Source organism: Meriones unguiculatus, chromosome 11 (genome assembly GCF_030254825.1).
Source record: "Meriones unguiculatus strain TT.TT164.6M chromosome 11, Bangor_MerUng_6.1, whole genome shotgun sequence".
In the NCBI taxonomy this organism is placed as follows: domain Eukaryota; kingdom Metazoa; phylum Chordata; class Mammalia; order Rodentia; family Muridae; genus Meriones; species Meriones unguiculatus.
In genome coordinates, this window is record NC_083359.1 from 73,990,406 (window position 1) to 74,013,384 (window position 22,979).

At 42.0% G+C, this 22,979-nt stretch overlaps 1 protein-coding gene across 1 annotated transcript in view; it reads left to right on the forward strand.

Moving 5' to 3' along the window:
- Positions 1-22,979, forward strand: part of Colgalt2 (collagen beta(1-O)galactosyltransferase 2) — a 107,650-nt gene that overhangs the window by 78,671 nt on the left and 6,000 nt on the right. The window contains exons 5-10 of the mRNA XM_021632853.2: positions 388-592; positions 5,973-6,092; positions 13,170-13,246; positions 17,042-17,148; positions 20,368-20,500; positions 21,649-21,776. Of these exons, the coding sequence (XP_021488528.1) occupies positions 388-592; positions 5,973-6,092; positions 13,170-13,246; positions 17,042-17,148; positions 20,368-20,500; positions 21,649-21,776 (770 nt within the window). The remainder of the gene's footprint in view (positions 1-387; positions 593-5,972; positions 6,093-13,169; positions 13,247-17,041; positions 17,149-20,367; positions 20,501-21,648; positions 21,777-22,979) is intronic.

Sequence of the window (22,979 nt, forward strand, 5' to 3'; positions counted from 1 at the left end):
TGAGACACCTATAAACAATAAGGAGCTGAGGTTAAGGCTTGAACTCAGAGACCCTGGACCAGAACATATATTCGTACTTGTCTGTTTTACCCTCTCTTTGTGTTAATATTAATCTGTCATGTTTACTCATAAGCCAGCATCTACTACACTTTGTGAAATCATTGAGCCAACAAAAATGAAATAAAAACAGTTCCTGATATTGAAATCCCTTTGTGTCTTAAACGCAGATTCATTTCTTGAGCTCAGTTAGAAATTCTTAGTTCAGGGTAGGAAGAGTGGAGACACTCTGGAGCTTTCTGTTGAGCTGTGATAGCTTAGAGGGCCAGATGACTGGACGATGATGCTTTCAGTTGAGAGAACACAGCCCATCTACTTGCTCTTTTCCAGGGCTTCTATAAGCGGACCCCAGACTACCTTCAGATCAGAGAATGGAAGAGAATGGGCTGTTTCCCCGTCCCCATGGTCCACTCCACCTTCCTGGTTGACCTCAGAAAAGAGGCCTCTGACAAGCTGGCTTTCTACCCCCCACACCAGGACTACACCTGGACCTTTGATGACATCATCGTTTTTGCCTTCTCCAGCAGGCAAGCAGGTACTGTTTGTGCTTGGCTGCAGGCTGCCATGGGAACGCTGCAACAAAAGACATGCTCCTTTGTCCTATGCAAATTTAAAAACACTCCTATCTCAATTTCAAGTCTCAGCGACAATGAAGTGCTTGTATTAACCATGCCAGAATCCTCTGTGTCACTGTCCCTGGATAAAGAACCAGGGCTGACACACACACAGAACTCCATTCCCTTTTGGGAAAGATCTGAGTTGATGGAGAGACAGTGATAATGAGAGTCTTTGAAAATCTCATTGACTCTCTAGAGCTAATGGTATTTCTATTGCTAATTACAAGAATCCAGTTATTAAATTGGAGCCTAGAACAAGACTGGTAAAGTCTCCAGGCTTCACAAATAGAGCTATTTCTTCCCAGAAATAATCTGTGCTGCTGCCGTGGCTCTGTCCCACAGTTCTAAGCAACCCAGATTCCTTCTGCATTGTCTTTCCATAATTCAAGAGGAATTACCCTTAAGTGTAGGATTGAAGATACTTCACCGCCAAGGACACACCGTCCACTGAGGCAGGAACTAGACTATACAACTCTGCCCCTATCAGAGTAGAGGCTGGAAGTTGAACATAGCACTTCTATGCATGTTCCTTTATCCAGAACTTAGTAAGAGGTCGCTTCCTAAAGGGGAGGGGTGCTCACAATGTCATCTTTATTCTGTGTGGTCATAAGCCCTAACTCTCTCACTCTTGAGAACAGCTATCAGAGAAGTCAGTGGTCTCAGCACCCACCTCTGTGGACAGAGAGGCAAAGCCAGATTTTGGTACCTCGTGAGTCACTAGGAAAGCATTACCTCTGGATTTTGTCGGCTTCTTGACAAAGCCACATCAATAGGAAGGAAAGGTGTTTTGGTTTGTTTCGATTTTCCTTTTTTTCTCTTTTTCTTTCCTCCCATTCCCTCAGAGAGGACTAATTCACAGAAACAGGTCAAGAAGCTTCATGACTCTACTAAGACAAAGCCCTCTTAAGTACCTCGGGTCTTCCTGACAGCAACCAGGGCCTATTAACAATGCATCGTTTAGACTCTAACAAAATGAGTTTAGAAGCCAAGAAGATGGTGAAACAAACTCATGACGCTACCTAAGTTAGGGTGAAAATGACTTTGCAAAGATTACTGACAGCTGGGGAGGTTGCTGGAAGATGAGAATGTTGGTTAATACTAACCCAAGTTACGACACATGTCAAGCCATATATGTCCCACTCACTGGCGCACATTTGAAAAGTAGGAGAATATTCTGTAGAAAGGGTAAGGCTGGTTTTCCTGTTTGGTAGAATAATTTAGTCTGTTTGGCCAAACAAAGGTGTTTAGAGGTCTTATGTTAAGGAAAGGACAGGCCGTCCTCGTATGGTCTGGGAGCTTGCACGAAGGTCCTTGTGTCCATATTCACCGACACTGCTTCTTTGTGTGTGATTTGCTGTGACCTCTCCAGGGCCAAAAAAGAAAGGCAGGGACTTTCTGTTCCAGCAAGCTCTGCCAAGCCTTTGCTTCAGAGTTTGAAACAAGGATGTTTTAAGAAGGTGAGCTGTTAATGATTATGGGGCTGCTCAGTGCCTACCAGAGATCTCCTCTACAGACAATTGCACAAGGCATTGTTGTGACCCAGGAATTAAATGCTGATGTATCCATCTTAAACTAACACATGGATGTTAGCCCTGGAGGATGGCTTCCAGCTATACTGGAACTTTTCATCTTTGCTGTTTGTAAGGCCTGGTCACCAGGAATTTATTCTTTCTTTTGTCAGGCTTCCCAGACATCTTTGTGGGATATTAAAAGCAGATATGGATGCCCAAAGCTGTTGGCAAATCATCTGAAGGAAACAAGAGGTGGAAAGGGAAAGAGGCCCTAAAATTATGCCCAACATTGTGTTATAGTTTATATTTGTTGGGGAGTTCAGATCCTTAGCTGTGGAAACATTACTAAGGTTTTGACAGCTATGAACACTGAGGGCCAGATTACTGGTGTTGACTACGAACAGCGCAAGAGAGAATTTCTGAAGGCCACAGCCTGGCAGCTGTGTGTTGTAAGGCCATGTTTCATTGACGTTTTCAGAGAAGTCTAAATGAACTTGGGAGCGGTGTGTAACCCATGGCACATATCCTTTCTACCTTGGTTCCAAAGAGAAGCACTTCCCTCTCCCTCGGCAGAGTCTTGGTGAAAAGAAGCTGATATTCTTCTGTTTCCACAGTTCCAAAATTTTCTGGATCTGCATTATCAATCAGAACATAATTTCTAAAAAGTGCCAAAAGAAGCATATTGACTCTGTACTAGGCAGAACCTTGGGGCCACAAACCTTAATCCTACATCTCAGATTATAGCCTTTGGTAAATGTAAAGGATAAGAGGGAGAGAGATTCTCCAAGGGTTCTGGTGAGCCATCTTACCTGAGTAGAGAGCAGAGGGTCACAGACAAGTCTCTGTGGTGATAATGAGGCCTGAGGCAAGAGTTTACCTCCTGCCTGGCTAGGGGTCAGGTTTCCATACCATGGGTTCAGGAGCCCTCCTCGCTACTAGCCAGACATCCTCCAGATCACCCATCCAATGTGAGCCAAATGTGGGTGGTGGGAGATCAGCCTCTGGGACATCACTTGTAGTGGTCAAAAGTTCCTCTCATTGGAGGAGTGGCAGTCCTGGGGACTAATGGCCTTGAGACTGACTGTAAGCCCCAGGTAGAGAGAGAGAGAAGTTAGAACTGGCCCTCAGGGACAATGACACACTGTGTGGCCCTGGATCAGTCACAGCCTGGGTCTGATTTTTCATCACAAGGAAAGAGATCATTTATCAATGTTTGTTATTCACGTACATGCAAGCTCAGGAAAGCATGTGGTGCCTTCATAAGGAAAACAAAGCATTTCCCTGTAACACTCACCCCTCCTTCCCAGAGATTCACCAGAAACTTTTACTCCACAATACTCCCAGAGACTTTATAATTATTAGTATATCTCTTATCTTTTGTTTTTTTTTTATCTTATTATCCATACACATAGTTGAAAGAGTCCAAGGACCTAAGATCTATTAAAATGAATACTCCTGATGTGTCACTCCCAAAGATGGGTACAGAGGCATAGGATTCATATTTTTGTTTCTAAGTAGCATGCACTCTTTCTTTCTTTCTTTCCTTCCTTCCTTCCTTCCTTCCTCCTTCCTTCCTTCCTTCCTTTCTTCCTTCCTGTCTTTTAGACTTTTCCCCCCTTCAAAACCTACTCTTCATTATAGAAGATATTAAGTTACCTCACTTTCCTTGGCTTTCTATGTGGAAACACATTCTTTCACCTTGTTTCCTTGATGTGACTTAATATGCTGGGGTTGGGGGTGGGTACGTAGCTTGGTAGTTAGGAACATGTGCTCCTGCAGAAGACTTGGGTTTGGTTTCAGCACTCACCTAGTGACTCACAACTTTGTGAGTCTTTAATTCCAGGGGATCCGATGACCTCTTCTGGCCTCCTTGGACCCCAGGAACACATGGATTACACGGACATACTCTATAGGCACTCACAAATACACACACACACACACACACACACACATACACACACACAAAAAAAATTTTAAAAAGATCTGCAGGTTTTTATTATAATCACATGATCGTAAAACATCAAGAACAGCCATTCTTACAGATTATAAATTTTTCCTTTATCAAACAGTAATTCTCTCTGTGTCTCTCTATTTGTGTGTGTGCATGAGATAGAGATGACTAATATAATTGAAAACTAACTGTTTATTTTCTCAGACTCTCCTAGAGTATTGAGAATTATCAGCTGACTGCTTTTGCATGCTAGAACATTCCAAGATGTCTGTCTTGAAATCTTCTTATACACTCTAATCTCTGAGCTATCACAACAATCAGCTTGGGACCAAGTTTGCTTCCACCATGCATCACCTGTCTTGTGTCTTGAATGTTTCCTATGCATGGTGATTTTTCTTCTGCTTCCTCTTACTCTCCTCCACCTTGTCTTTCTCTTTCTTCATCATCTAATAACTTTCTGAGAAAGTGTGATGGGAGGCAAATGTTTTATAGACTGAAAATGCCTTTCTTGTACCTGCTCACCTGATGGATAGTTTGGCTAAGTATCATATCCCCTTTGTATGGAAATCGTGGGAAGTTAAATGATAAAAGGTTTGTCTAAGTAGAATAGAGAGGAAACTTGAACATTGAGTCTTTTTCTTCCACATTCTTAGTTCATTACAACATTGTAAAAAGTCACATTCTGGCTCCTAGTCCCTAGAAGCATTCATGTAAGCAAATAGCTCAGCTAATGAGTACCCTTGAAGAAGGCAGAGGCGGGGTAGGGTGACAGCGCCTGGTGAGATGGACCAGGGTCAATAAAGGTGGAGAACAGAGGCCCTTTTCTTTCCTTGCTCTTCTCTGTTAATGCGCTAGGACAGCTTCACCTGGCTTGGCAGGTGATGTAGCTGACTACTGGAAATTTCATCTGCCCAAAATAAAGATGTCACTCTGTGATAATTTCCTTGGGAAAACACTGACGACTGTAGCAATTAACGACCCGGGGGCCTGAGTGCACGGGTCCAGAGCTTGGCAGGTTTGTTCCTGTAACCAAGTAAGCAGGGCCCACTGCTGGGACTGTGTGAGACCACCCTGAGTCTTCATTCCCTGCTATCTGGCTGAACAGGGGTGCTTTCTAGTTCTCCAAGTTCACTGGTGGTGGCTGCCAATTCTAAAATTGATTATAAGAGAGCTATGACGTTGCTGGCACCGCCACACTGTGGGTGCCTAATAAGATTGGATAGGAATGCCTTCTTGTCGTTTATAAAGTTATTTTTGAGACTTTTCTTCACTGGTCACTCTAAATTCATGACAGCACAGGAAAAAATAAAAATAAAACAAAGAAGAATCATGGGGAATTACAAATTTCCTTTGTGTCTTTAAAAAAATTTTTTTTATGTGTGTGCTTGGATTTAGCTTTAATACCCTGCCAGCCTTACAGGCGCTTCCTGTGTGCCTTCATATCAAATATGGACTTCATTCCTCACCTTCTTCTTATTTCCTGCAGGCAGATTAGAGTGTTCCGTGCGGGTCTCTGGAATGGGAATTCCTTCTTCCTGTCTGATTGCTTCATGGCTTTACAGTGTCCATTTCAGGACACAAATGTGGTTTTTCTTCAGGAAGAAAAATCAATTTCCTCCGGATGGAAGAATGGCCCAGGGTTTTTAAGAGCCCCCAGGTTTTTTTTTCTTCATTTTTTTAAATAAAAGAATATTGTAAAGCTCTATAGACAGTTCCTAAAATAAGCCACTGTACAGCTTCAGCGCTGAGCTCTGTGTCAGCCACGGTGAGTCTCCCTCTCTCACTAAGAAGTGTGGGTTTTTTTGATTGGTTGACTCTGTTCTCTCGAATCTTCAGGTATCCAGATGTACCTCTGCAACAAAGAGCACTATGGCTACCTGCCCATCCCTCTGAAGCCTCACCAGACGCTGCAGGAAGAAGTCGAGAACCTCATCCACGTGCAGATAGAAGCAATGAGTGAGTGGCCCGGAACCCAGGGCAACTGTGCCTCGTTCATTGTCCCAGTAACCAAGCCAGCCATGGCTCTCCTGGAACCCAGGGCAACCGTGCCTCGTTCATTGCCCCAGTAACCAAGCCAGCCGTGGCTCTCCTCTTCCCAGCCTGATGTTTCATGGCCCTTGTTCTCGGCTGAGGCACAGACTCTCATCTGTCCTCGAATCCTTGCATTTTTTCCCAAGATATACAAATATAACATGGTCAGCAGGGTGATGGTGGCAGATGCCTTTAATCCCAGCCCTCTGGCTGCAGAGGCAGAGGATCTCTGGATTGGAGGCCAGCCTGGTCTACAGAGCAAGAACCAGGACAGCCAGGGCTACACAGAGAAATCATGTTTCAAAAACAAACAACTTAAAAAACTCCAAATATGACAAGGTCATTGCTCTCAGGGAGCTTTCTATTTTGGTGGATACATGACTCCAAGAGTAAATACTTGTCCTACAGAGCAGTAGATGCTGTAATAGTGCGGTGTAAAAATGAATTTAAAACTTACCTTTGCTACTTTCTAATTATATGACTCTGAGCAAGAAACTTCTTTAAGGTTTTGGGGCAGGTGTGTGTGTGTGTGTGTGTGTGTGTGTGTGTGTGTGTGTGTGTTCTAACACAACAACAGCAATTATAACTTCAATTAACAACAGTTTATGATGTCACACATACAGTGCCGAATACCTTTTGTCCGCTCTCTCAATAAGCAGCACAATAACTCCATGAGGGGAAGCTATTATCCCCAAAGTAAAGTTGAAGAAATTCATGTATAGGTGAGTCTACCATTCTGCTAATGGCAGAGTAAGGTTTGAATGAAACATGGCATCTCCGGATGCCACGTCCTTAAACACTGTGTTGTCATTGACACCGAGCCTAGCATAATTTTGGAACTGGTATGTTTAATTATTGGCAGCTGTACATACTGGTGGAAAAAGAAAAGAAGGTAGCTGCTGCATCGATCCTAGAGAGTGTGGGCAGCAGCTTCCCACGGGGAATCTTTTCTGTGTCCCATCACAGTACAGGTGAGTAGGAGTCATGGTGGAAAGGGGCTTGGATCCTAGCAGAGGACCTCTCTAATGATTTAGATGACATTGGACTGTCCTTGAAGGGTGGGATTTTGAAGGAATTTGAGCTAAGAGATGTCAGGTTGAAATTCAGATTCAGGGAGGTCACTCTAGGGAAAGAGAATAAATGAATGGGTCATGAGTCAACAGTGAGTGATGGTCTACACCAGCGCTGAAAGGAACACTTTGGACATTATATGGCAAATTAGGCAGAGGATGGTGAGAATTGGAACTAAAGCAATGGCATAGAAATGGAAAGGAATGTTTAAAATGGAGTGATAGAAATCAAGGTGTAGATAGAAGAAGATGCAGCCGAGAGTTGGCCAAGGGTGACTGAGACAGTAGAGGTGTGGAGGTATAGAAAAGTCTTCAGTATCTAGATGATATCAGCAGTCTTCAAAGAAACAGAAGAAAGTTTTTAAAGAAAAACCCACAACTTTATTTTTAAACCCACTGGGTTGGCTGGGAGTACCTGTTTCCCATTCTCTCACTTACAAATTCCCTTTGCACCGTGTTCGTCTCAGGACACACTGCATCCTAGTAGCTGTCCAGTCGTTCTGACTGATGACCGAGTGGATGGACAGAGGAGTTAAGGAAAGAATGAAGATTAACTCATTTTTTGGACCAGCCCTCAGAAATCTTTTTCCTCTCTCTCACTCTCTCTCTCTTTCTCTCTCTCTCTCTCCGTCTCTCTCTCTCTCTACCCCTTTCTGTGAATGTCTGTGTGTGTTCATGTATGTGTGCCATTTGTATACAGATATGTCTGAATGTATATATTCCTCTATCACTCTACACCTTATTTTTAAGACAGTCTTTTCATTGAACCCAGAGTTCACTGATTGGCTAAGCTGCCTGGCCACAAGGGAATCTGCCTGTCTCTGCAATTCTCCCCAGTAGCACTGGGGTTAGAAGCATGCACTATCATGCCTGGATTTTCACCTGGGTTCTGGGATCTGAACTGAGGCCCTCATGATTACATGCAAGACCTTTACCTACTGAGCCCAATAGCACCTTTGTGAATTTCTTCAAAATGTGTTGTTTCTGTCTCTTTTCACATATCTCTGGCCCTAGGGACAAGGTTGTTATTTTGTTGCCTTGTATCTCATAGTGCATGACATATGGTTGGAACCAAACAAATGTTTCCTGGATATATGACCAGAAATTTGAATAAATTAATAAGTGAATGAAGACTGTATTGACAAAGCACTTAACCTAGAGCCAGAAAAATCACCTCGAAAACCCAGGCTTTGCCACTTATGAAGAGAGAATGACTTTAGCTTTGTTTTTGGTTTTTGTTTCTGTTTTTGTTTTTGTAAAGTGATGATAACTAACTTTGAAGTATACTGAGAGTAATAAATTATATATGTATATAATCAGCTTCATAAAATAATGAACTGTGACAATTATACATAATGAAGTGTGACAAATGTATATATGTATGTAATGAAGTGTGACAATTTCATATATAATCAGCTTTATGAAATATGACTTGAAGTGTAACAATTATTATGACTTCATTTAGCACATCGTAACAGTGCTAATCCTTATTATTGCCATTTCATGGCTTGCAGCCTTGACTCCCAAGTAGATGTCTGCTCAGAGAGTGACCAACCAGACCTTTCACTCTCTCGTTTTCTTCCACGTGCCTGAGCATGGGGAAAGTTCTCCCACGTGTGGCCAGTGACTACCTTAGTGATTATAATTTACAAATAAGCACAGCCCCTTTTCTAGCTGGGTAGACTTCATCTGAGAGGAGCCTGTGAGTTCTGCCTTTCGTATTCTCTTTGTGCACATGGCCACACAAGTGCTAAGCGATGGCATTTTATTTAATCCTTGCAATTACTTGTACATGGTTATAACTTTATTATGAGTTCACATCTTGGACTCTACAACATAGAACATAAATGAAATATTAAATGAATTGGAAAGTCACAGGCAACTTAGTAAATCTAAAAATAAACTCACAGGCTTTCTCTTTTACTCTTAATGATTGATTCTATTAAAGATAAAGGGTTGATGGTTATAATGCAAAAATGTGGTTTGAAGTCCCACGTTGGAAGGGTAAAATGCTGGTAATGATGAAATCATAGCGGTAAAATCTCGAAATAGAAATGAATGTGATATTAAACAAACCACATAGGACCTGGGCTTCACTAGGCAGTAGAAATCAGCTATTGTCAGTGTTATTGGGAAACAATCATTGAAGCATTAGAACATGTAATTTGTAATGAACAGATGTGGGATCTATGCCTGTGATATGAGTCACTCCACAAAAGTATTAGGAAGTCAAAACATTTTATAGCCAACCCTCAATTTTCAGAAGATCACAGTTTAAATGAAGAGACAAAAATAATATCTAAAAGACACTGGTAATACAGTGTGCTGTAAACTAAGCAAATGCAAAGGAATATAGAAGAGAGAGACTTTACTGAGGTCTGTGTGGTCATGTCCAGACATGATGCTTCTTCAGCTGATCTTGGATAGGAGTGAGTAGCTCAGACAAGAGGACTGATATGGTCAAGACACTACAGGATGAGGAAAGACTGAACAAACTTCCATACAGGGAGAAAGTGGGCTAAAATGTTAGAAGAAAAGTTTGAGGGGTTGAAGTGGCTTGAGTGAAGTGGTTTTTAATTGGACAGTCCAGGTGAAGTAGAATATCCATCCTAAGGAACCAATGAAGACTTTAGGAAAAGGGGGTCAGGATATAAATTCATCACATGCATAGTGTGTAATGCCCCATAATAATGAATTACAGCAATGGAGAAATCAAGTAAAAACCTTGCCACCAAGAACTTAGATTTTATTAGAGATACAGGTAACATTGTAAGGAAGCAATTGCATGAATCTTGCAATACCTGTAAAGACCACTAGAGAGGAGAACTATTGGGAGTGTTTCAGGGCTAGAGGCCAACACAGTGGGGAACAACGAGGAGGACAGAGAGAGACGAAGTCATGGATGACTGCAGAACACTCTAGCCATGGAGAGGAATTTGGATTTTACCCTAAAAGCAATATGAACCCATAGGGTGGTGTGATATGATTTATGTATTTTAAAAGATCACTTAAGCTGTGGTATGGATTTAGAGTGTAATGAATTAATACATAGCTCATGTTGAGGGATGTTAGTGGTTGAGATTTGAACTGTAGCAAGAAGGGTAATGTGAAACAGTCAGGTTTAAGGTGCATTTTAATGGTAGAGCGCAGTGTACTTACCGGGGCTTGGTGGCAGCCCACGAAGCAAAGGGGGAATTAAGAATGACTCTAGTTTTTTGGTCCATACAACTTATTTGGTAAAAAAAAAAAAAAAAAAAAAAAAAAAAGCTTCACTTGAAGCATTTATAACAAGAAAGTCTGAATAGAGAGTTCAGGAGATACATGGACATATGAATCTATGGGTTCAGGAAAAAGAGTCCATCAAGAAGACATTTAGGAATCATTAACAGTGAAAGGATATTTGAAGCCAAGGAACAGTGTGACCTCATGTAGAAAACCAAAGGAGGACAGATCCCCAGAGCAGACCAACAGCCAGAAAGCTGGGAAGAAAAATAGGAGGTATGTTTTGAGAGAGAGCCAAATGTTGTCAGGAAGCCAAGTGAAATGAGGGTGATGAAATGATCCTCAGTAATGTCAAGCTGGAACTCTTACCAGGTGGTGGCTCTTGCCTGTAATCCTAACACTTGGAAGGCTGAGGCAGCAGGCTTAAGAGTTGCAGGCCAGCCTGGTCTTCATAGCAAGTTCCAGAGTAACCTAGACTACATAGCAAGACCCTGTCAAGAGTGGAGAAAGAGGAAGAGAGTGCCGTTACCAGTTTTGATAAGAAGCACGTTAGTGCAATGATAGGGACACAAGCTGATGAGAAAGGGCTGAAGAGAAGACAAGGGCAAGATGAGAAAATGAAATCTTGATGGGGTGTGGAATAAAGAAATGGATGCTGAAGATGACTTACTTTGTTATTTGTATTTGTTCTGATTCGGTTTCTTAGTGTTGTTGGTTTACATAAGGTAAGAGTACTGCAATATGTCTGTATGCTAATGGGATAAAGGGGAACTTGATGGTGTGGAGGAGAAGATAGCTGTAAGACTGAAATTCTTGGGAAGACAGTAGTTGCTGTAATCTAGTACAATACTGTAAAATAGTGATTCTCAACCTGTGGGTCGTGACCCTTTGAGGATCACATATCAGATATATCCTGCATATTAGATATTTGCATTAAGTTTCATAACAGTAGCAGAATTACTGTTGTAAAGTGGCAACAAAAATAATTTATGGTTAGGGAGCACCACAACATGACCCCCATCATAAAATTGGATTGCAGCATTAGGAAGATTGAGAACCTGCTGTAAAGGTTGTCTTCAGTAGAAACAAGAATCATCTTCCTTAGCAAGTGTGAAAGCACAAAACAGAGACGCACGTGAGGTTGTGTTTGTGGGTTTGGAAGAGAGCAAAAATCCAACTGGATTCTGAATGTTTTCTTGGACTTGGGAAAGCTGTTGAAGATTTCAGGAAAGTCAGAGCATAACAGATCTCTGAAACATTGAGAAGTGAATTTACTATTGGAGAGTAGTGTTTGAGAGTGTCACTTGTCAATTTGGTATTATAATTTGTCAAACCTGGAGTGACGTGGGCAATGAATTTGTATGGAGGTTCTCCTGCAGTGGCCTTCTGGATGCTAAGTGAGGGCTCAGTCAGGTATAACCAGGATTAGGGTTTTATAAAACAAATTTCACTGGTAGGAAATTAGGAATGTTTACAAGGGAATGGCCAGGGTGGTTAGGACTTGTTTACAAGTTTAGAAGCAGAGGTAAGGATTTTGAGTGGAGTGGACATGAGTCATAGCAACAAGCAGCACTAGTTTAAAGAAAATTCCACAGGTAGTAACTTCTTTAGCACACTAGGAGATGTATGAGAATTTGGCCATGTGGTTTTTTGTGACAGAAGAGTGACAGGAAGCTGAACCTTGTTAAGGTGATTGTTATTTTCAGGACTCTCCTGAAAATTCACCTGGTTTTCACATAGGTGAAATTAGGTCTCCATGCTTGCATGGCAAGAACTGTACTAAGGTATCTCTCCAGCCTCACCAGTAGTTTTCTAAGCACTTCAGTGACCAGATCTCACTTAACATTTTTGTCATATTATCTTATTAATAAGAGAAATCAAATTAACACTTGAATTTATATAAGACCAATAAACCTTCAGGACCACCTCAGGCTCTTTACCAAAAGTATTCCCAAGTATGAGAGTATATAGTATCTAAAGATAACATTTTTAAAGTAGCAAAGTAATTTTTAAAAATATGTTACTTGATATAATATTCTGCCCACCTGGAATCTTCCATCTTTCCTGAGCCACGTTTGGAGATGTGAACTAACACTTAGACATAAGCTGGAGTTAAAACAGGAATGGCACATACCTGTAGCCACCCCTACATAGATGGAATAAAAGTAGACCCAGACTTTGACACTTGAAAGACTAGGAAATACAACTATTCAGGGGGGAAAAATGATCTGTTTCTTAGCTCTTTTCCCATGAGCCACACAGTAAGGTAACAGTTATTAAGTTAATATACTGAATGCATTTGCATTCCTCTCTTACCTAAATGGGCAGCACAGAGAGATGCATGTATTATCCTAAGTTTACATGTGAAGAAAGAGCTCTCTGAGGCCTTCTAAGGCCAAGGGTTGGGTTCATGGGTCTGATTCCAGAGGTTTTTCTCAACCATTACCCTCCACTGCCCCTATAATGCTCCCATCATATTCTTAGAAAGAATCTTAATGGAAATGGAGCAAATACTCCTATTTGCATATGGACAAGCGTTGTGAAGTCAGTGCTGTGAACATCAGGGTCTCTGAGAAGCTGCTCATTCCGAGGAATTTCAGAACAGTTGTCCCCTGCCCCTCATGTCAAGCATTGGTCTCAGTCCTAGCGACTGAGTTCCTATTTCCTGGTCCCTTCTCTGACAAAGCACTCTGTTTCTTCTTTGTTCCAGTTGACCGTCCTCCAATGGAACCTTCCCAGTTTGTGTCAGTTGTCCCTAAGTATCCAGACAAGATGGGATTTGATGAGGTAAGAATGTGTGTGTGTTAATATGCACATGTGTGTAGGAGCTTGTGTGTTTGTGTTGGAAGAAAAGACCAAACATCTGTTGGAGAGCAGGCAGGCAAGCTTGGCAGCTGGAAAGGCCCTGAGGACTTGGCCTTGTTGTCATTCTGTTTTCTGGTCTTCACAAAGGAGGATCGTAGGAAATTTAATCAGAAAGAATTCTCCAGCAATGAATGTGAATTTTGCTATCAATTTTACCTTTTTATTGAGATTCAAGGGTAAGGTAAAGAAGATGTATATTTTAGGTTCTGGGGAACATTGACTTTATTCTGACATAGCCGATGGTTGGAAACTCTTCCAGAACACTCCATGCTTTGTTTCCTTTCTGCTTTTCTTCCATGGGAAAAGTTGAAGGGCAAAGTTGGGAGAACAAGTGAAGAGAAAAACATGATCTAGAACTCTTTGGGCAGGCAGGAACTTTATGGCAGTCTCCCCAGGGCCATATCCACTGTGTAAGTATATGAATAACAATGCGGAAATGGGAGTTTAGCTCGGCAGTAGAGCATTCTTAGGATAAATGAAGCCATGGGTTCAATTCCTAGTGCCACACTAGAAGGGGGAGGGGAAGGAAAAGAGAGAGAAAGAAATAAGAAAGGGTAGGGGAATGGCAGGAGAGGAAATGGTAAAGGAAAGGAAGGAGAAAGAGAGGGAAGGGGTAGGGAGGGAGGCAGAAGAAAAGGAACAAAAGGGAGGGAGGAAAGGAGGAAGGGAGGGAGGGAGGGAGGAAACAGCAGAATATAAAGAGGTGCTTTTCTTGGTAGTATGTAAAAGAGGTGGTTGCCAGTGCCAGAACTGCCTGTGCCACGGAGCCCGTCAATGCTCCTGATGTGGTTGCAGGTCCATGCTGAGTTGTTCTGTGGTCTGGAGCTATGACCCACCGGGAGCCCACAAACGGAGACAGAGTTGTTCTGGGGGTTCTGGATTTGCGCTTTGAGCTCAGCATGCTTTAATGGGACGAAAACACCTTATTGCATTGGAACTTTAACATCTGTGTCCCCAAATCATGTTCATCCCACGGAGCTAATGGAACTAGGAGCAGGGATCTCTCTACAAAACTGACTTGACTTCCAAGAGTAGGAATGGGTACTTCATGAATAGCAATAGTGATTGTGCTATTTCCTCAGAAGGTAGGAAAAGGAGAGATGAATTTAAATGTAGGAAAGTATAAATAGACCCTGTTGAGTCTATTTGTATTTACTAAAAATAGTAAATAGTTCTCAAAACTGACCAGTGCTACAAGGGTGGGCTGAGCAGCCCCACAAGGGTGGGCCCTTCCCTGGATGCCCTCCCACACAGCCTTGCTCTTGCTGAGAGCAGCTTTCCTTTCCTTCAGCTCTGGCCTCTATTTTCTAGGAAAGAGCGCCCAAGTGTCTTTCAGTATCTTCCTTTGCTTCTCCTGGCATCACATTTCTGTGAAGAGCAAATCCCAGCAAATGAAACAAAGCCAGGACTGGCTCACCCCGCCCTGGGCAGGACGTGCTGGTAGGCTGGCCCTAGAAAGTGAGGCGGGCAAGGACTGCTTTCCACAGCCCAGGATAATCATCTCTCTGTCTGCAGCAGACATGGGCTATGGAAAAGGGGTGTCAGAGGCCTTTTCCGTCCTCCCATACAGTGACCTGGTTGCTGGTGTCTGGCCGCCTTTGGCACTCAGGTCTTTGCTCTGTTTACTAAGTATGAGCAAGCCGACTGTGTTTTTCCTTCGCGGCTACTGACTTTATTGCCCTTGCCCTGGCAGGCCTCAGGACGGGACTATTATTTACTAAAAGCTTCCTGGACTGGAGGCCTCTGGTTTGCAGGGGACTTTTTGGATGTTTCTCTTGTTTGTTTTGTTTTGCTTTGCTTTGTCTCCTTGGGCGACCTCAGGTGGCTCTCTGGATGCACGGAGGATATGCCGTTTCCTTCCTATGTCTGTAAAACCGGGGAATGGACAGTTAGGAATCTAAAGAAGGAGGAAGTGAAGCATGACCGAAAATAGCACATTAAGCTATAAAGCCCCAAATATAACATCAGACAGAAATCATGACTTCTTTTTAAATTAGTAACTATCCACTGCTACACTCGCCTGCCATGCCCCGCGTCACACAGAGATGTTACAAGGAGATGTTACAAGATGTTTTGTCGCTCCCATCAATCCATATGTGAACAGAGAGGAGAGCAACTTGAAAAGGGAGGATTGAAAGCTTAGTTGGTAAAACTTCTGATCCTGTTAAAACAGATATTTAAAACTAAATTCAGGATGACTTTGCAGCAAAGCTCAGTGCAGTCCAGTCTGAGCCCCAACCTGATTCGCCATAAACTTTCTCTCAATTCTCATAACATGAAGCCAACTGTACTATAAACCAGATATGTAGATATTTTCGTATGTACAGGGCCTGAGGGCTGGGTTTGTTCAAACCACTCTTTTTCCAGACAGCAGAGCTAACTACCCAGAGGCATTAAATGTCCTCCCCAGAGTCACCAAGGAGGAAGCAAGTGTCCTCTGCCCTATCCCTGTAGGTTTCTCCTTCACTGTGATATAAATTCCTGCTGGTGGCTAACGTCTCCCAATCTTGAAAAGTTTAATAATAAAGTCAGTTCATTACTGCTTGAAGTAAGAGGCCCTTATTCAAATGCTGACTTATCGACCGGTAAGATATTTCCATGGATGAAATCACTTGTTGCCATTGCTAGAAGACCCAAGATTGATCCTGGGGTCCCACGTGGAAAGAGAGAACTAACTCCTGTAGATTGTCCTCTGACCCTCACACATGTGACACCCACAGCCACACATTTACACTGCACACACTAAATGAATGAATGAATAAATAAATAAATACATAAATGGAAAATGCTAACTTACCCGCAGCAGCGTTTAGGAGGCTTTTGTTGCCTTATAATGTCTATGGTTTAGTACTGCCATCAAGCAGGCATTTGCATGCCAAGGTGAGGGGTATGGGTGGACTCAGCCCTCGCTGAGAAAGCCTAAATGCACATCCTTCCTTAGTCACAAGCTGGCAATGCCCTCTGTAGAGCACCCTACAAAAACTTGTACCCAAAGTATATTTTGCATATTTACATACTCCCTCTTCTGTCATGAGTAACTGCCAGTGCAATGTTCCCTTTTCTTCAATGTCTTTTTCCTCTCAGCTCTAGGGAGCTGAAGAAGTCTGGGGGAAAACCAGCTTCTGAGACTGAGATTTTGGCATTCATTCTGAAAGTTTGGGCAATAAAAGCACTATATGGAGACTCAGATTTTTTTTTCTTTAGTTTTTGAAAGATGTAAAGCTTTCCTGGCAGACATGGACCGTGGTGATACCAAACACAGTACTTATGGGGTCAAGCCACAGTGGTCCCAATCCCTGGATGAGGAAACCGAGGCATGGAAACAGCAGGCCTGAGACAGACAGCAAGCAAGAGTATTAAAACAAAAGTACAACTTTCATGGCTACATTTAGTCACTTGTGTGCATGGAGTCTAATTCAGGCCTTCCCAGTGATCATTTCTTGAGCTTTTGTTTTCTCAAGAGTAGAGAGAACGTGTTAGCCAACAAATATCAGGGAAACAGCCTGTTAGGCCATTGTGATGGCTGCATTTAGAAAGCAGCTCCATTTCGATAAACAGCATTTGCCCCAATGAGCTTACTACGGAATGCAAAGCTGGACCACGGCCCTTCTCCCCATCCCTTGTCCCACAGACCCCTCTGATCCCGACGTTTTTCAACTAGCCTCAAATAGAACTCGAGTCACTTATGTTTCTGTCCCCCTCTGCTTCCCGCGTTAGATTTTCATGATCAACCTCAAACGCAGGAAGGACAGGCGGGACCGGATGCTGCGCACGCTCTATGAACAGGAGATTGAGGTCAAGATCGTGGAGGCTGTGGATGGGAAGTGAGTCTTCTGCCTGTTGCCTTGGGGGTGCGGTTGGAGCAGGGTGGTGCATTCTCTGACTGAGGAGTCGTGGGGTGAGGGGCCTGTAGGCCCTTGTGAGAGAGATGCCCATGGTAACAGTACTGTTGTAGGAGATGGAGTAGAGCTTCCCTTCTCATTTGCATATGGTCATTTGGTTTTTCCTGTACCACTCATTTAAAAACTACACTTTACCCTCTGAATTCTTGGAACCCTGGTCAAAAATCAGTTGACCATAAATATAAGAGAATGCTTCTGACCTCCTAATTTCATTAAGTTAATCTATGCCAGTACCATATTGACTTCGTGGCAGTAGATTAGTATGTAAGGAAACATGAGTTCTGCACCTTTGTTATTCTTTTGCAAGGCTGTTTTACCTATCATGAGTGCCTGGTATTCTATGAGTTTTAGTGTGATCTTGTCGGTTTACACACAGATACACACACACATAACAGTGTAGGTGTTGATAGTTGCTGCACTGAACTTACAAGTCAGTTGTTGAAGGAGCCAAGAAAGTCACTCACTTATTAGATCTTTGTCAATTGTTTGAATGATGCTTTTTTTTTTTTTTTGGCATGTAGTTTGTCTTTCACTTACACTGTTAAATTTCTTTATGGCATTTATTGATAATGTGGTAATAGAATTATTTCCTTCATTTATTTCTTTGAGTATTTATTGCCAAATGTAGAAAACACTATAGACTGTTGTATTCTGATCACGTATTCTGCAACGTTGCTTATCAATTCTAATTGTGGTGTGTGTGTGTGATGTGTGTGTGTCTGTGTGTTTGTGTAGGTACACTCATTGCCTTGGTTTTTCTGTAGGCAAGACCTTGTCATTAACAATTGGAGGAAGTGTTATTTCCTCTTCTGCAATCTGATAACGCTTCCTTTTCTTGCCATATGGCCCTGGCTATTGCCTTGAGTACAACGTTCATAGGATATGATGAGAGCTGACATTTTTGTCTTGTTCCTGATCTCAGAGGGAAAGCATTTAAATTTTCTCTGTTACATGCTGTATTAGAGGTGCAATTTTATAGAGTTGACGGTGTATACCTTTTATTACTGTGTTCTTGTAATTTCTTAATATGAAAGTTTGTCAAATGCGTCTTCTATTGAGATGACCAGATAGCTTCTAGTCTATCAACACGGCACATTGATTTATAGACCTGCATGTGTTAAACCACACACCTGTAATCCTGGAAAATATTTTTACCAAGTCATGCTATGTAATCCCTGACTCTGTTGCTACATCCTATGGACTAGTATTTTCTTGAAAATTTTGCATCTATACTAATAAGAATATTGGCCTGTTGTTTCTGGTTTTGCTTCAGAGAATACTGACTTCATAGAATCATTTGAGATCATTTCCCCCCTGCTCTCTCTCTCTCTCTCTCTCTCTCTCTCTATCTCTCTCTCTCTCTTTTAATTTTGCAAAGGTTAGTAGGAATTTGTACTAATTCCTCTTTAAACATCTGGTTCTAGGCTTTTCTTTGTGAAAGATTTCAGATTACTAACTCAACTTCTTTACTTGTTTTAGACTTACTCAGAATTTCTTATTTTTAAGCAATTTCAGTAGTTTTACCATTGTATAAGTTTGCCCATTTAATCTAGGGTTTTTAATTTTTGCAAACAAGCATTTGTAGTATAATTCTTTCTACTTTTAAAAGGTCAGTAGTACACCTGCTCTTTCAATCTTGATTTTAGTGATTTAGTAGTGATAAATAGGTATGCTTGCTTCATTTATTTATGGATCTAGGTAAAAAATTGCCAGTTTTGTTATCTTTTCACATGAGCAGGTGTGTGTTGTGTTGTTTTCTAGTCAGTCATATATTTCTTCCACTATAGTCCTTACTGTTTTCATTTCCTGCTTGATGTGAGTTTAATTTGCTTTTCTCTTGCTAGTTTTTTTCTTTTTAATTAGTTACAGCTGTATTGTATTGTATCAAGCACAGTAGATAAGTGCAGTATACTGCATTAATACTCATATCAATATTTTCTAATTTCCCTCATGATTTCTTCTTTAGCCATAGCTTGCTGAAAAGTGTGTTACCTTCATGGATTTGTGAATTTCTCAGTTTCCTTTTTTTGATCATTCCATTGTGTTGTTTTAATATACAGAGGTCTGATTTGTGGTCTCATGGTTATTATAGGCTAGCACGTGGCTCTTTTAGAGAATGCTTACGATGCTCTTGAACACATGCATACTTTGCAAGCATTGAATGGAGCATTTGAAAGATGTCTGTTAGGTCTGATTGCTTTATAATGTTGTTCAAGTTTCATACATATGCAAGCATTGTGTCTTCCTAATGACCTATCATTGTCTTTAGAATATGTTTTCTCGACATGTTTATTTTGTTTGACAATAGCATAGATTTTCAGTTCTCTATGGCTACGGTTCAAACCATGTATCATTTCCCATTCTTTTCCTTTGGGACTTTCATTTTCCCTGGGAAAGTATACAGCCTTGAACATAGTTTTGTCTCCCAGAATCTCAGACACAAAGGGGATTTTCAAAAAGCCCATATTAAAGATATACTATTCTTAATTTTTTTTCCTTTTAACCACTTTTGGGTAGCCCTTTATCACACCTAACTGGTAACTCTGTCCAGTTAAGAGCGTTCATGACATTTTGGACAAATACCTGCCTGGATTATTATTATGGTTGGTTTCCAGAGTTTTAGGAAGCTGACTGTGGCCATTTTCCCCAGTGCCTCTTTGCTTTTCTAGAGAGACCTTCACTCTACCATCTGGGGAATTTATCTGTGTTGTTTTTATTTTTGACCTTGTTTTAGTTTTCGGTCCAAAGGAATGCCACATGTGCACAGTTTTTCTCCTATTCCTCTCTGTCCTCAGTCTTTCCAGAATGTAATATGCCTATTAGTTGTTTTTTTTTTTCATTAGAAGGACATTTTTTCAAAGTTTTTAGAACACCTATGACAAAAAAAAAAGTTGGGCATTATGAGTGATGTACACGTGTAAAGAGACCATTTTGCCTTCATCACACTCCTAATGCTGTTTTGCCCCATAAACCCGGAGGACGTCAAGAGAATTATAGGAAACTAAAAAGTCTTTCCTCACGTAGAGAGATTATCAAAGGAGATTCGCCGTCTGTCTTTCCCCTTGTCCTCTTCTTTCCCTTCCTTCTCTGGAGGGGTGCACCTTCAACTAGCAATCTTCATGCATCTTCTTTGCCATGCAGGGCACTCAACACAAGCCAGCTGAAGGCCTGGAACATTGAGATGCTGCCAGGTTACCAGGATCCCTACTCCTCCAGGCCTTTAACCAGGGGTGAAATTGGTTGCTTCCTCAGTCACTTCTCTGTCTGGAAAGAGGTACGTAATTCTCTAGAGGAACAGTTTGGGAATGAGGAGAAGGGAGAATGGAACTTTCCAGATGCAAGAGGAGCCCACGATTGCCCTGGAAGTATGCTTGAAAGTTGCTTTTGCTTTGTGCATTCCATCAGCAACAAAGACAGTACCATGGTGGCCTCAGTGTCAAGTGGGATAGTGACAGATGAAGGTATTCACATTGTAGAAACTTTTTTTTTAGTTCATCTTCCCTGTAAACGGGAATGTTTTCTGCATGTCTGTCATATTTTCATTTATCAAATGAATTCACGTAAGAATCACACAAAAGGCATGTGAGGCAGGGTTAGAGAGGATGGATTCTTTCCACACAGGCAGAGCATTAGTTGATTAGTATAAATGGGTCATTTTAAGTTATGAGCTAGTCAGAGAAGAGCCTTGCTATATGACATAGGCATTTGTAAACATTTTGAGTCCCGTGAGTCATTACTCTGGGAGCTAAGGAACAGGAGGAAAAATATGGGCTATACAACATATAGCCAAATACTATTGGAGGTGGCATTTGAGTTCAGAGTACATGAATAAGGGTCAATTCACACACACACACACACACACACACACGGAGAAGAACATAAAGGAAATGAAAAACTAAATAAGGACCCTTTGGCGCATTCTCTTCTTTAATGATCTAGTTTTTAACTTGTCTTTTCTTGTCCTAAGTTTTAAATCGAAATATCCAGAAGTACATAGATCATAAGGTACAGTCAATGAAATCACACACATAGCACAAGACACCCATGTTAACCAGTACTGGAATCAGAAAATAGGTGACAAACGTGCCACGGGTGCCCCCTCCGTACAGCCTTTAGGTCACTATTTCTCAAGGGTAATCTTCATCCTGACATCCGACAGCATGGGATGGCCTGTCTTTGTACTTGATACGGCCTGTCTTTGCACAATACATATTACCTCTCAGTATTGCGTTTGAGAGCTATCAAGCTGCAGGATTGCTACCACTGTGACGTCAATTCATTTATGGCTCATATATTCTCATTGCTGTGAATATGGCACCTGCTGTCAATGGACATTTCTTTTGGATCCAAGTTATGAGCTCTTAAGGATAAAAGTGGGTATCAGGGTTTCCATACCGTGTCCCCCACTGATGGCCTTTACAGGTTATTGACCGAGAGCTGGAGAAGACTCTCGTCATTGAGGATGATGTGCGTTTTGAGCATCAGTTCAAGAAGAAGCTGATGAAGCTGATGGAGGACATCAACAAGGCTCAGCTGGACTGGGAACTGATGTGAGTCACAAGATGGGTATCTCTGAAAGGCGTTCTCTTCCGAGGTACAGAAAGCCCACCTCCCCAGCTGGTAGGAGACCCAGCTCACGCTTCCTTCCACTTACCTGGTTTTCACACCACAGATGTTTCCAGAAATAAGAAGGAGGGAGAGGTTGGGCACTTGTTTTTGTCTCTATCTACTCTCCATGGTGAGAAACTACAGTAGATTTTTTTAAAAAAGAGTAAGATTGGAGTCGGCTAGCCAATCCGGGGCTTCTTGACCGAGCAGAGGAAAAGCACTGAGGACCACTTGGGAGGACAATGGAAATTTCAACTGAGATTTCCACTGCAGGTGGGATGTGGGTGGATCAGAAGACAGCTCCTCCACTGGGAAGGGGCTGTCTAACAAGGGAAAACACTGACAGCTGGGCTGGTGGCAGAAACCCAGGCCCACTAAGGGAGTGCTGGTTCTGAGCTGATATTAATTAACGCTTGGTCTCTTGCCTCTGAGCTAGCATCTTTTTTTCTCCCTCCTTCCTTCTTCCCTTTCTCTTCCTCTTCTCTCCTTTTCTTTGTAAAATAAGCAACACTTCCTGTTTTCTTCAATGATACAGAAACATCCCAACTTCTCCAACTGTGTCTAAGGTAATCTTGTCAAATTAGAACCTGCTCATTTGGAACAGCCAAGCTTTCTCTTCCCTTCCATCCCCAACAGGGAAGATAATTTTGGACCCTGGTGGAACTCCTGTTTTCATAGAAAGTGGCTTATTCTGAACTTAAAAAACAAAACCCAGCAATGGCCCAACTAACTTATAGGAAGTAGACCTCAAAAAATCATGATATGCCAGGTACACACCCAGCACTTGTGAGGCAGAGGCAGGCAGATCTTTGAGTTGGAGGCTAGCCTGGTCTATAGAGTGGGTTCCATGACAGCCAAGACTAACAGAAACCCTGTCTCAGAAAACCAAATAATAATATAATAATAATAATAATAATAAGTAATAAAAAGAGGTCTTCCCCTGTTAGAGTTGAGTCATGTGACCCATATTCTGAACAGTCTGTTGGGGTCACAGTTCTAGCCACCAGAGGTCCCTGCTCTTCAGCCCTTCTGCATCAGTGGCTGTACAGCCTGTGGTAGAGCACCGTACCCCAGCAGACTGGAAGCTGTGCGCTTATGTGACACACGCAAAGGCAACTTTGACTGACACTCGATAATCCCAGAAA